At 39.8% G+C, this 15,479-nt stretch overlaps 1 protein-coding gene across 1 annotated transcript; it reads right to left on the bottom strand.

Moving 5' to 3' along the window:
- Positions 1-2,306: 2,306 nt before the first annotated feature.
- On the bottom strand, positions 2,307-14,537 carry LOC129001613 (ras-GEF domain-containing family member 1B-like). The gene is made up of 5 exons (XM_054428980.1): positions 14,505-14,537; positions 13,828-13,914; positions 11,516-11,743; positions 2,451-2,717; positions 2,307-2,315 (listed from the first exon to the last, which is right to left on the bottom strand). The coding sequence occupies exons 1-5, from the start codon at positions 14,535-14,537 to the stop codon at positions 2,307-2,309; spliced, it is 624 nt and encodes a 207-aa protein (XP_054284955.1).
- Positions 14,538-15,479: the final 942 nt, after the last annotated feature.

Raw genomic sequence — 15,479 nt, forward strand, 5'->3', positions numbered from 1 at the left:
TCCTATGTACGACATTCTCTCTAACTCTACGGCCGTCAGCTGCTGAGCCAACATCGAGGGAGAGCGGCAGACTTCTGCTGCATCTGTCTGAGAACAAACATTGCTTTGACACAGCTGTTGTATAGGATGAGAGACGTCAAGCATGTATCCTAGAACAAACTCCTCCGGTCCTATGTACGACATTCTCTCTAACTCTACGGCAGTCAGCTGCTGAGCCAACATCGAGGGTGAGCGACAGTTTTCTGCTGCATCTGTCTGAGAACCAACATTGCTTTGACACAGCTGTTGTAGAGGATGAGAGACGTCAAGCATGTATCCTAGAACAAACTCCTCCGGTCCTATATACGACATTCTCTCTAACTCTACGGCAGTCAGCTGCTGAGCCAACATCGAGGGTGAGCGACAGTTTTCTGCTGCATCTGTCTGAGAACCAACATTGCTTTGACACAGCTGTTGTAGAGGATGAGAGACGTCAAGCATGTATCCTAGAACAAACTCCTCCGGTCCTATGTACGACATTCTCTCTAACTCTACGGCAGTCAGCTGCTGAGCCAACATCGAGGGTGAGCGACAGACCTCTGCTGCATCTGTCTGAGAACAAACATTGCTTTGACACAGCTGTTGTATAGGATGAGAGACGTCAAGCATGTATCCTAGAACAAACTCCTCCGGTCCTATGTACGACATTCTCTCTAACTCTACGGCAGTCAGCTGCTGAGCCAACATCGAGGGTGAGCGACAGTTTTCTGCTGCATCTGTCTGAGAACCAACATTGCTTTGACACAGCTGTTGTAGAGGATGAGAGACGTCAAGCATGTATCCTAGAACAAACTCCTCCGGTCCTATATACGACATTCTCTCTAACTCTACGGCAGTCAGCTGCTGAGCCAACATCGAGGGTGAGCGACAGTTTTCTGCTGCATCTGTCTGAGAACCAACATTGCTTTGACACAGCTGTTGTAGAGGATGAGAGACGTCAAGCATGTATCCTAGAACAAACTCCTCCGGTCCTATGTACGACATTCTCTCTAACTCTACGGCCGTCAGCTGCTGAGCCAACATCGAGGGAGAGCGACAGACTTCTGCTGCATCTGTCTGAGAACAAACATTGCTTTGACACAGCTGTTGTATAGGATGAGAGACGTCAAGCATCCTAGAACAAACTCCTCCGGTCATACGTATGACTTACACCAACGTCAAAGAGTTCGAAAACGAAATTATAACATTTAAATCTGTTGTTATATGCAGCTTCTTTCATTATAAAAGAAACTTTAAACTAGTCTCTGCGATGATCCACAAAGGTGTATTACTATCACAGTTAAAGTAACATGGCCATGTTCGTGGTGATAGCAGTGAAGACAAGGTCATTTATAACTGCCGATTTTTTAACCATCTATGGATTTGTCGGTTCATGAACAGACTACAGATTATCTATTTTTGAGGATAATAAATTAGTTTTGGAACAGTGCAGAGAGTTTTGAGAATATAGTGCATCATTTAAAGAAATATCACTTATTCATTTTTCATCCTATTCCATCTGAACCCAATATGCTCAAAATCTTGGCATTCATAAGAAGCATTAAGGAATAGTATGTTTTTTGATAATGTTAACCAAGGGGTTATTAATTTAGTTTGATCTAACAATATCGTAATTAAAGCGTCTAAAGACACAAACGACTTATAAACAGTTTCATGATATGTTTTGGTGTTCTCTAACAGAATGTCAACATCATTGTTCTCCTAACCAATGGCGTTCCTTGAAGGTTTGGTATAAACAAACAATTATTAATAGGTAATATAAATTAAACGTAACAAATATAACTGTTTCATGTTAAGCTTCAGGATGTATAATGCACTTGACATAATATGTGTTTTTAAGATATATTATGGAATATTTCAGCCCATATTACATTGAATTTCCTGGGGCAACAGTATTTTAGCTCAGTAATTAACGTTCTGCAAATGACATCGTTGACCAGAGTGGCGTTTAAACGTATTTAAATGCCACCATTTTGAAATCTGTAATACTAATAACTATTTCAATTCACATAAGAGAATAGGAATACTTGCTATGTTCAGTTAAAACTGCAAATCAGTAATCAGATAACTGTGAAATTCATTGTCCTACAATATAGCAGTTAATCTACTGTATAAAAAGTAGTTACTTATGGATAATTTTATATTGATTTTTAGCTTAGTGTCTGGTAAGAAAACTTCATTATGATTTCAACTTGATTCATCATATCTAAATTTACTTTTAATTCCCAGAAATATATTAATCACCTTACGTAACTTCCCGTTATTTCTCATTTCCTCTGAAAACATCAAACTGTTACAGGCAATTCGTTGCTTACAACCAAGAAAATGTTGTATTAACTCAACATAAATGCCTAAAATTACTAAATAGCTATTAATTGTAAAAGGAAATTTTAAGATACAAAGATAATTACCGCGGGTAGCTTGATGCGGTCGTGGACGGGGCGGCCGGTGTCTTGTGCGGTCAGCTGGTGTTCGAACTTGTCCAGCTTGGCTAGTCTGGCCAGTAGAGTCTGCAGCAGTCGCGACACATCGTCACAGACCCAGGGGACACAGTCGCAGCCCTGGGTGATGCCGCGGACTGCCGCCGTCATCGCCTCGTCGCGGAAGTCGTAGGGGAACATGTCCGTCCACTCTTCCAGCAGTTTCACCATCGGTGGCATGATTCGCTCCAGTCGCTCCTTTAAATGAGTTAAAACATTCTTACAACTTTACATACACGTATTATGATATTAACAAACTTTTAAATATATTTTTAAGTTAAAACTCCATATCAAACATTAATTTGTCAGGGTAGCTTAAGGTAATAGTGCGTGCCTTCAGATTTACAGAATTTGTTTAGTACTAAGTAGGTATCCACTGTCTTAAATGTCATCTGTAATTTATATGTCTAATGACACAATCTGTTTATTTTTTTATTTTTGAAATAATTAGCAAAACAAAATAGCATAATAATTTTACGTAGGCTTCTTTATTCATTCCAAAGACATGACTAACTCTTTAGAAATACATTAAAAGTATTTAACATATGGTAAAACAACAAAACACAGTTAATTTAAAAATATCAAAGACAGGCTTAAAGGATAATTAATAAGGTTCATGACACAATACATGCAAATTTAGATCTTGGATAAATTTCCAGGGTTTAAAGCGTTCCTTAAAAATGCCAAAGGTGTTAAGATAAGTAAACATGTGTGTCTCAAAGTTAAACATCTTTTATAAAGTTGCGACGCTCCTTTCTGCACTGGAAAAAAAAATATTAAAAGTGCAGTCGCAACCGTTTGCCGGGGATAGCTCAGCCTACAATGGCTGGGTAAAATTCCAGGGTCTGCGACAAGGTCAGAGAAACCACTAGGCCAAAAGCCGGGTCTAACCGGTATAGGACTGGCTCATACACGGGCACTGTGAACAAGTCAAAAACAAGTCACCAAAACAAACGTGCAATAATCACTACCAGGCCTACGCCGATTCTCCACTCTCCTAGGGGGTCGTTGCTGACTACGCAACTCGGGCTTCGTCCTAACTATCCCATAGTTAAGCCCAGAGTGCCTAAAACACGGTGAGTTACACGACGACTTGCCAATAAAAACCACAACGCGTGTTATCACCAGGCGGGGTCTACTAGGCCACTATAATCCAATACACAACTCTAATGCCCAAGCTAAGAATCAAACAGTTCACTCAATAATCGTACCACATAATAATATACAAGTACACTATAGGTAGAGTGACTACACCACTAGTAGCTGGTCTCAATAAATACCAAGCCAAACAAGCAAAACTAAATGGCAATTGCACTATTAAAATATTGAGCTACTTAGTAGCGGATAAATAAATATTAAATACGTTCCAAACGCTAGATAAATATATTATCTGATAGCCGGTACTCCGCTATCCAAGCTACCAAGCTAACGTGTTGGATTACTAAGCAAGCTGTTCAGGTTAAATTAAAATAATTAAATGATTAATCAATACCAACCCTACTGCTACTACCACTACTGCTACTATATCAACGTTATATTGCTTAGCCGGGCTTCTGTTAATAGGCTAATAAAACTAGCTACTAGCCTACTGGCCTCGTGCTTCCAACTACGCACGCCAAATCGTGCAGCCTAGGTTTGTCGGGCCTTACAGTTATTAGTAATATAACTAACTCTCGGTACAACGCAAAATAATATCTACTACAGTCAATTAAATTATATTATTTGCGCTCTAGCACCTGCCCAGAACCGTCAGGAATACACTTTAATATTATTCCTGACTAATATAAATCCTAACTACCGTCAGGCTTTGACCAGCACGGTTACAACTCTAACTCTCGCAATAAAACCAGATATTAATATTATCAAACGAATAATATCAAGTCGTCCACTCACCACAAGTGGGTCACAACACCCAACTTGAACGCCGACACTCACTGTCACCTTACACAACACCAACCACGACGACACCGATGTCACCCAAATCACTGGACGTCTCACTAGACACAAACACTCGCCTCTTCACTGCACGGGATCCATGACTAGAATGACCGTCCTAGGCTATCCTGAACATCTAGGATATCCCAGGCTTATCGGCACTGATACGCCGGGTCAAAGGGCGCTCGCTAGCTTCGCCGCCGCCGCTAGCTCACCTCAACAATCGGTGCGCGGCCAAATAGCAAAAATATACCCCCCTAGGGAAAATAGCTCGTTACACCCCCTACTTACATCGGGATAAAAAAAAAGAAAACGGCCAAAAAGAAAAAAAATCTTTGAACTCCGGCCAAAACAAAATACTCCAACCCCTAACCCAATGGTGAACCCTACACCACAGGTCTCAAACTCAAAACAAAGAAAAACTCTTCTACTAGCCACTACCAGCCAACATGGTACTGAAAGATTTGGCATCAGGAACCAGACGGGGATTTCCATTGCAAGGGCCTTCGGGGTCTTCGTCACCAATTTTGACACTGTCTATGCGGCCACCTTGACCAGAACAGTCATCACCCACACCCATTCTTACTACCTCTGTCCCACATGTCACCAATCCGAGGTCTCGGATGACATCCATACCCAGAATCATGTCTGTGGTGAGAGTGGGGACGTACAAGGCATCTCCCATCCACCGTCTTCCCGCAGCTTCTCCTGCTAGCCGAAACGAATACTCAGCCTTCGACCATGTCCCATCTGCCATCCTCAGAGGAGCGGTAATCTTACAAGGCTCTATCCCCTGGCGTTGAAGATGTTCGGCGACTCCTCGCCCAACCAAGTTGACGACGGACCCAGTGTCCAGTAACGCCACAAAAACGCTGCCCATCAGCACAACTTCAACAAAGGGCCTTGTCTCTGAAATCAGCCGGTCCTCGTCTACTCCACCAACCAGGCTGTTTAGTTTTCCGAGCCACTCGGACCACTCTTCTGAGGTCGTTCGTTTTCGGTGGCCTTGCCCAGTTGACCTCCGGATGCCTGAGCTGGCCTGCCGTTTCCCGCCCGACATCCACACTGACTCACCGTCAAACCAGGTTCGCCACACCCATAACAGGAGACGGTCCTTGGTTTACCACATTCTCAGGCAAAGTGACCAATCTCCTGGCACCTAAAACAACGTACATCCTTTGCACCATCTGCAACTTCCCTAGTCATTACGGGCCTTTGTTCACGGACCCGGTTAGAGTCAAAATCTACTCGCTGCCCAATCGACTTAGCCTCAAGAGATGGTCTCTGAAAATTATGTTTTTCAACCGCGGCCGTTTCAAAACACTTCTCAACCTTCTTCTTGGGAACATAGGCGGTTTCTAAAACCAGCACTACGTTGGGTGAAGGAGGAGGTCGGAAGGCCACCTTCTCCCGCAGATAGGCCTCGTATTCTTCAGCCAACTCCACCATCTCGGCCAGGTTGCTGAAATCACGCCGGCGTACCATCAGCTTGTACTCGGGTCGCATGTTGTTGTAGATCAAGTCCAATCTACCATGCTCGGACAACGTACCGCTACGCCTAAGCAAGGTACTTATGGCAACAACGTAGTCCCGGAAGTGCTCGCCTTCACCCTGTGTCCTTTTCCGGATCTCCTCATCCAAATTCCTCTGATAACCAGGTGGAAGGAACTGGATCTCAAATTGATGCCGAAAAGCTTCGAATGAATACAGGAGCTCCTTGCAATTCCTGTACCATAGAAGCGCTGAGCCTTGCAACAGCTCCGGCAGCGCTCTGAGCAGGTCCTCTGATTTTATAGAGTACGAGACCATCAGCTCTTCAAGACGCTCCAGGAATGACACAGGGTCTCTACGTCCATCAAACTTCAAACCCCACTTTCGGACCATGTCACATACTTTGGAGCAGTCCTTCGGCTCCATCCTGCTGGCCTCATTCGAGAGTATATCCGATCCACGTGGCACCTCCACGCTAGAAGGACGGACTGGTCTCTCCGAATGATCACAAGGTCGCTGCCATCCCTGGGGTTTACTTGGTAACCCAAAGGTAGGCATGGGAGCAGCCACAGCGGGGGACATAGGGTTGGCGGGTCTTTCGAACCCATAGCCGACCCCATTACTCGGCGAGCCCCTCGCCTGCCGCACCACCAATGCAAGTTGTTCTCGAAGAGTCCGGGTATCAGTCTCCAAAGACAACCCAAGAATCTCTTTGACCGCCTCTAACTCCCTGCTAATTCCCACTACCTCGGCTTGGTCAGATTCCGTATTACCCAGTACCTGAGGTACGGTTCTCGGGGGGTCAGGAAGCTCCTCAGTTGTAGTAGCTGGCGGTACATATGTCGGTGCAGCAGCCCCAGCCGTACACAGCCTATCATCGCTGTACCGACGGGCATTCCGCTGCTTCCAAAACGATGAAAATCTCTGCCGTAATTCCGCAGAAGTCCCAGTGGTCACCAAACCATACTGGTCCATCGTTCTCATGAGCTCCCCTTTCGAGAGGTCATAGATCCAACCCACGCGACCGTCCCGGGGCTGCGACCCCAAGGACATTGTCGCTGGCGCGGAATAGGTCAAAGAAGTTGTCACCGTCGTAGCCACGACCGATGAAATAGTCGGCCAAACGAGCGAAGAGGCCGGCCACAATGACGATGTCGTCATCACCGACAGTTCGGAGCTAACCCCAGAACTAGTCGTAGTAATAGCAGACGTAATAGGCGTACCGCCCAGCACAGACGTCGTACTCGTAGTGACAACCATATTTAAAATTCAAAACACCACGACAAATCCGGAAAAATAAGGGCGTAACCAATTAAAATCTATTTAACACCGTACTATTAAATCAAACCAATTATAGGCGTGAAAGTCAAACCACAAATGCACAGTAAGGGTTCTCACTCAAATAATATTCAACACTAAAGCTCAATTAATTAGTAAAATAATATTACTAACTAATATCTATGTATACAACCACTAAATAAATTAGGGTTCACAACACACCACGCTGTAACAGAAAACAGGTTAGGCCTACCCAACCGACTATAAAATCACAGCAGGTCTGCCTAAAACTCTGCTCAACAGCTCAGGTCCGCAGCCAATCTGCACAAGTCCGCAGCAAATCTGAACAAATAAAATTATTTTGTTCGGGCGCCGTTAATACGTCAGCAACTCAGCACCACTGCCAACCTCAGTCCCTGTTCGCAGGCGCCATCTTGCGACGAAAGTTTCTGCACTGGGAAAATAAATATTAAAAGTGCAGTCGCAACCGTTTGCCGGGGATAGCTCAGCCTACAATGGCTGGGTAAAATTCCAGGGTCTGCGACAAGGTCAGGGAAACCACTAGGCCAAAAGCCGGGTCTAACCGGTATAGGACTGGCTCATACACGGGCACTGTGAACAAGTCAAAAACAAGTCACCAAAACAAACGTGCAATAATCACTACCAGGCCTACGCCGATTCTCCACTCTCCTAGGGGGTCGTTGCTGACTACGCAACTCGGGCTTCGTCCTAACTATCCCATAGTTAAGCCCAGAGTGCCTAAAACACGGTGAGTTACAAGACGACTTGCCAATAAAAACCACAACGCGTGTTATCACCAGGCGGGGTCTACTAGGCCACTATAATCCAATACACAACTCTAATGCCCAAGCTAAGAATCAAACAGTTCACTCAATAATCGTACCACATAATAATATACAAGTACACTATAGGTAGAGTGACTACACCACTAGTAGCTGGTCTCAATAAATACCAAGCCAAACAAGCAAAACTAAATGGCAATTGCACTATTAAAATATTGAGCTACTTAGTAGCGGATAAATAAATATTAAATACGTTCCAAACGCTAGATAAATATATTATCTGATAGCCGGTACTCCGCTATCCAAGCTACCAAGCTAACGTGTTGGATTACTAAGCAAGCTGTTCAGGTTAAATTAAAATAATTAAATGATTAATCAATACCAACCCTACTGCTACTACCACTACTGCTACTATATCAACGTTATATTGCTTAGCCGGGCTTCTGTTAATAGGCTAATAAAACTAGCTACTAGCCTACTGGCCTCGTGCTTCCAACTACGCACGCCAAATCGTGCAGCCTAGGTTTGTCGGGCCTTACAGTTATTAGTAATATAACTAACTCTCGGTACAACGCAAAATAATATCTACTACAGTCAATTAAATTATATTATTTGCGCTCTAGCACCTGCCCAGAACCGTCAGGAATACACTTTAATATTATTCCTGACTAATATAAATCCTAACTACCGTCAGGCTTTGACCAGCACGGTTACAACTCTAACTCTCGCAATAAAACCAGATATTAATATTATCAAACGAATAATATCAAGTCGTCCACTCACCACAAGTGGGTCACAACACCCAACTTGAACGCCGACACTCACTGTCACCTTACACAACACCAACCACGACGACACCGATGTCACCCAAATCACTGGACGTCTCACTAGACACAAACACTCGCCTCTTCACTGCACGGGATCCACGACTAGAATGACCGTCCTAGGCTATCCTGAACATCTAGGATATCCCAGGCTTATCGGCACTGATACGCCGGGTCAAAGGGCGCTCGCTAGCTTCGCCGCCGCCGCTAGCTCACCTCAACAATCGGTGCGCGGCCAAATAGCAAAAATATACCCCCCTAGGGAAAATAGCTCGTTACACCGTGAACTAACTTAACAAATCAATGGTTTAGTTTTTACGTATAAATGAGTTTTAAATGAATACACACACAAAAATACGTTTGACTCTATAAGATATATCAAGACTACTATTGAATCTAATAGAATCGCATTTCTTATCTTTACACTTTTATGACTTTGGAAATCCCTTAACACCGTAAATGGCTATTTTCTCGAGCTAAAAACAATAAAACTGCGATAAAACACTGATATGGTGTGGTGGTGAGATGAGAATTCAGCAAACTTTATACCCATTTCCTCACTTGAGCAGTGTAACACTTTATTTACATTTACATATTATGTGCTTGAAACCTTTTGCTGTTCTTATTATAATGTAAGTAAAATATGTGTAAGCAACAAATTCGTGTGAGCAAATCTTTTTAAATTGAATTTCTAATAAAATTCAGCTCACCGCAAACCTTTGGTATAATAGACAAAAGCAACCGATATCTGACGAGGTGATCATTATCTGCATCCTGGCTTTGGTAACTAAAGCTTTGAAATCATAAATAAAATATTATCTTTCTCTAAAATCGTATTGTATGAAATTCCATAGTAATGATTGAAATCTTTCTCATCCTGACCTGTTTTATTAGTTTCAATGAAATACGTCGATGGAGTGATAGGATTGTTAGCAATAACTTTTAATTAATTACCTCATAGCAATGTTAGTGATATGATCAGTGCAATCTCAGGCCAGATAAATTCACTTTTTCACCGATCAATCCTGCTGCAATAGTAAGTTTCTTAACTAGGGCCGAAAATCAGGTTTTGTGGCTCGAGATATTTTTTTATGTTCGAGACGAAGTTGAGAACTTTAAACGATCGAGAGCTGCAAACCCCTTTCGACCTTTGGTAAGAATGCAATTTTTTGCCCCACTATGCTGAATTGAGAAAATATAATATGCACAGTAACAGTCAACACAACTGCAAATTTAAGGTTACCTGGTATGTGAAGAAATATTTAAAGGAATCAGTATAATCTTATCTTACTAATATTATAAATGTGAAAGTTTGTGTGTTTGTTTGTTTGAAGTTCAATCACGCATTAATCACTGGACGGATTGGGCTGAAATTGGGCATGATGATAGCTCACATTCCCGATTAACATATAGGCATATTCTTATCTCAAAAATCCTCGAACTCCGCCCCAGTGGCTCTTTAGTTCCCCATTTTAACCTTATGAGTGTTCATGTTTAAAATGAATTAAAAAAATTCAGTCAGCTTTTTCCACTAAAAAAGTTGGTTCTATGATATGCAAAAGCATTAAAAAGTTATAAGATTTACCAACAGGGTGCAGCACTATATTTTTTGCATTTATGAAAAAGCTAATTTGAACAAAGCAACAACAAAAAACCGTGATAGGCAATGAAAACTAACTGTCAATGTAGGATTGTTTACAGTTATGTTTATGTTTTTAATTTCATGAATAATTTGTGATATTTTGCGAAATGTTTATAATAAATTTTTTTCTATTGTTCAGGTGAAGTGGTAGAAAATTATGGCTATGCAAAATGTGTAATACTATAAAATACTGTAAATTTAAAGAAGCAAATTTTATTAAACTGTGTCCCCCCTCATTGCAAACGCAGAGCTTGAGTACAACTGCAATAAGCATTTTATACTTCTATGCCAACCCCGTACGAAGGACGGGTACTCTGCTTGTAGATAATACATATTATAATAAATGGTTGCCAGTCAACCGTGACGATAAAACAAGTCTATTGCAATGCATATGGATATATCTTGTGTAAAAAATATACATTAATGTTTTAAGTAAATAAGCGAACATTTTATTTTCGGCCCTATGGCCGCAAAAACCTTCTAGGTCCCCCAATGACGATGCCAGCTGGCATGGACAGCAATACGTAGATTTCAGCCATCAATTCACGTTTTTAAAACGGCTAAAAACATCGTAGTTTGGTAAAAACATTTTACTACAGCTGTTAAATTTTTTCAAAACGTTTTGGGATTCATTGTTTTAGGCTACCTTCAGTGTTGTAGATTTAACAACAATTTAGAATTATTGGTTTCTAATTATCAAATCGATGTTAATGCTTATGTTTTATAGATTTTTACATAAAATAGATACTTAGCATACAAAACAGAGCAAATTGTATAAATACAGGTTGTTTTTAAGTCAATCAAAACTACACAAAATTAAAGAAATTAAAATTGAATTTTTATATTAATCTGCAAAAGATGTTTACATTACTTTATTATTTACTTTCTAAATATTTGTGAACGTTCTTTTTCTCTTATAGCCCAGGGAAAAAGAAAATTACCTTACAGCGTCTTCAAAAGCTAATTTTGATCAAAAATAATAAAAATAATAAAAATATTGATATTTATCAAATTTTAACTTACTTTGGCAGTCGATGGTTTGTCAAGGTTGGTTTGCTGAGCGTGACAAGCGGCGAGGACCTGGGTTAGCAGCTCGTGAGGAAGAACAAAGAGTCTGGAGCTTAGCAGGAATGCAAACAGATAACCTCTGTCTGGGTAGGAACTGGTGGTGGGTACCAGCAAACCTGTCAGAGCCTCCAATGTACCAGAGACCAAGTGACCTTCCTCGTACAGCAGGGGAGGTGTTGGCTCCTGCAAATACATAGTCAGTAACACTAATAGTTAACCTCTGTCTGGGTAGGAACTGGTGGTGGGTACCAGCAAACCTGTCAGAGCCTCCAATGTACCAGAGACCAAGTGAACTTCCTCGTACACGAGGGGAGGTGTTGGCTCCTGCAAATACATAGTCATCAACACTGATAGTTAACCTCTGTCTGGGTAGGAGCTGGTGGTAGGTAACAGCAAACCTGTCAGAGCCTCCAATGTACCAGAGACCAAGTGACCTTCTTCGTACACGAGGGGAGGTGGTGACTCCTGCAAATACATAGCCAGGAACACTAATAGGTAGGCCTACTCCTTTTGTAATCAAGAGTGTAACCTGTCAGTAACACATAAGTAGCAATCCCATGCTATCAATAAATTCATAAGGGTTGTTTAAAATCTTATCCTATTCTTTTCAAGAATAAGCAATGAAGTTTTGTGGATGCATTAGGTGTGAGTTGCACTTTTACTTCACTGAAAGATAATGTCGATTCCTTTGGGATATTAGTATTATACGAATATTGTAATATAATATATAATTTACTAATATTATTAGTATTCCTTTGGGCTATTGGATTTGTAAACAACAGATCAACTAATTTAAATGATTAAGTATAAGTACATAATGCGATCTGTTGTGAAGCCTTTGTACTATATAAACAAATTATCTAACTTGCTCTATTTCAATGACAAATACCTAATGAGTGAACAATATTTCATAGTAGTTTAATATGTGAGTAGGTCTACTAGGTTTAAAAATATATGACCTTACTAGTGTAGTAATACTGAGATACTCAAATGAGAAACACAAATATGAAAATGTGATATTTATATTTTATGTTTGTAACATTTATGAATTACTGATACCAAATGGACGTTATTTGTTTTACAAAGGCAAAGATTTAGTTGAAGCAGCTAGAGTTTTTATTACCTTACTTAACTTTCAAAGTAAAGGATCTTAATTATCTTCCTCGTGTAATTGCATCAGATAAAGAAATCATCTTTATAGCACCTTCATTTAAAACTTTTGTTTTAATTAAAAATGTGTTAACACTTAAGAATTATTTAGAAGAATAGTCCGTTAACAAGAAAAGGATTACATCATTTATCCATCCGTTTTCTTATATACAAGAAAAGTAAGTCTCAAATATTTTATTAAAGTATTATATATAATACTTTCTACTAAATGCAAAATAAAACTAATAATAAAACCATTTTTACCAAAGTATTAAATTAAAAATGTTAATAAGTTTGCTAAATAATGTTTTAAAATGTGTTTTACAAACCTTTTCAAATGGGCTTTCATTTTAATATAAGATACTCATGGCTCACTTTCCTTGTCTTATAATAATATTTTTCAAAACCCAAAATAGAAAGAATCTCGTAGAGTACAACCGGCTCAAGATCATAAATTATATACAATTTTTCTCTCATATAAATCACCACACCTAAATCACAGCTTGTCAATCACCCTGTGCAGGTAGGAAATGTACACTGAACCTTACAAGCACAATGATATTGAACAATTTTATTTAGATTGTCGATTGCAGTAAATTAATATTTTTACAGGCATCTTATAGATCTTTATTGGTATAAAGCAGTTTAGTTTTGTAATATGATGTGGTATGAAATATCAAAATAGTGTCCTTGATTACGTATTAATATTCAAATATCACAAAATATTTAGTTTTTTGCATCAAATATGAGTTTTTTTTATGTGTAAGCTGCAATTGCTGTTTTCATATTTACAGTAAGCCAAAAGAACAGTTTCATGTCAAAAACGCGTTTTTAGTTTCATACTTGCCATCACAAAAACCTTTTCATTATAAATGTCTGTTAAACACAGTATACAATGCCATACAAACTTCTAATAATTTTATTGATTATATCTACTATCATCCATACAATATCTAATGCATAACCTGTTACCTATTATGTTAAATGTATTTAGTTAAATAGTAAATAGTCAGACCAGCTGTCAACTCCCAAATACCGTCATTGATGTTGTTAAAGCACGTGTGTTTGTTTCTATAAGTATTTACAATTTTATGTTAAGCGCATAGTACAATACTCACAGACTCATGGTAAGGTGGTGGACGTCCCTGGTTGTCTGGGTTTCGCACTCGGCCTTCCAAGTCTTCAGGCGTCACCGCCAACACCACCTTCAATCGTAAAAAAATATCAGCAGAATAGCATTTTACAAATATTAATATACCGGACTGTCAAGGCTTGTGTTTAGATTACCTATATCGGCATCTACTGGGCAGGATCAGGAAGAACTGAAGAGCACTCGTACGCATTTGAGGCTCAAAAGTATGTAGGACTGCAGTCAGTAGACATAATCCGATGATAACTGCCACAATTCATTCAGGTAATATGCACGCCCAGAAACTCAACATTGACCAAAATGTGGTCTATGTGGTAAATAAATTGAAAGAAAAACATCTCCAAGGGCTTAGGTCACCTGTTGACCCAGCTTGAAGTGATGTGACAAACATTCCTTGGTCTTTGTCCAACAGAGTAGAGTAAGATTTTAGAAAGTAGTCTGATCAATTCAGGATTCTTTCACTACTGGCTAGCTACATGTGTGTGCAACTTTTCTCCTGTCCTTCAACAAACAGTACTAACAGTGTAAAATATTTCAAGCTTATAATGCCTGTTTATAGCTGTTACTTTTCCTTTTGTTAACCCTAATGCACTGACATACTAACCCACATATACTCAGGCCCTCTAGCACTTCACCTTGACTAACTGACTCATTAGCTCCCAACAGGTTGCCTACCATTTCATCGAACCTGATACCAAGTGCTATGCAGTAGCAACGCTTATACTTACTCATAACACAATACCGAGCTTGCCAATTCTAGCTACATGTCATAAACCTGTCCTATTGCCTAAACACTTATAATGATAGCTCTAAACTGTTACAAAATGGTCCATAGTAAATAACCATAACTGAACTTCTTGTGGGTCTTTGCCTTCCTCGACCTGACGCCCGGTGGTGACGGAGGTGGAGGCATGGTAAAAGGCTTATGTGTAACTATTTTATCAACAGATGTTTCTATTTTTTGTTCTCTTTCCGTTGCAAAGCACGAGTACAACAGATAGTGATTAAGGCCTATTAATTAATAAAATTTCAAATTCTAAATATTTGCCAAGCAATTTATATAGGCTATATACGGTTTATAAAATCATATTAAAAAAATTGACGACAGCAAAATCTGGTCCATAAAACACTTCGAAGAACCGTTAATTTTAAAATTGAATTAGTCCGACCATGAACATGATCACAACTGAAGTTGGTACAAGTAACAACTGATAACTAATCGAAAGGTTATTAAAAAAATTGCAAAACTGTATTTTTAAAGTACTTAAGCTAGATTGTGTAGAGCTTTTTTTAAACAAAACAACGACTGACTCATTTTTATTGTGTTAATGTATCCGCATGAAAAAATAATTCTAGAAATGTTGTGTTGCGTAAGCCTAAGAAAGTTTTTACTTTAATTAAGTGGACTGTATGAGGGGAATATCGAGTACAAAAATGTCATGGACTTTGGTTTTTACACTAATTATATTACCCATTTATATTACCACAAAAATCACTTCTTAGGTTGGAGATGATATACTAGTACAGTATGGCCACAGACAATATAACTATAATGGCCATAGTTTATGGCCATACGATTTGGTTTCTTTGTAGTTCCGTAGAGAAGATGTCCAAATTATA

This window comes from Macrosteles quadrilineatus, unplaced genomic scaffold (assembly GCF_028750875.1).
Source record: "Macrosteles quadrilineatus isolate MER2022 unplaced genomic scaffold, UCM_ALF_1.0 Scaffold_1__1_contigs__length_201487025, whole genome shotgun sequence".
NCBI lineage: Eukaryota > Metazoa > Arthropoda > Insecta > Hemiptera > Cicadellidae > Macrosteles > Macrosteles quadrilineatus.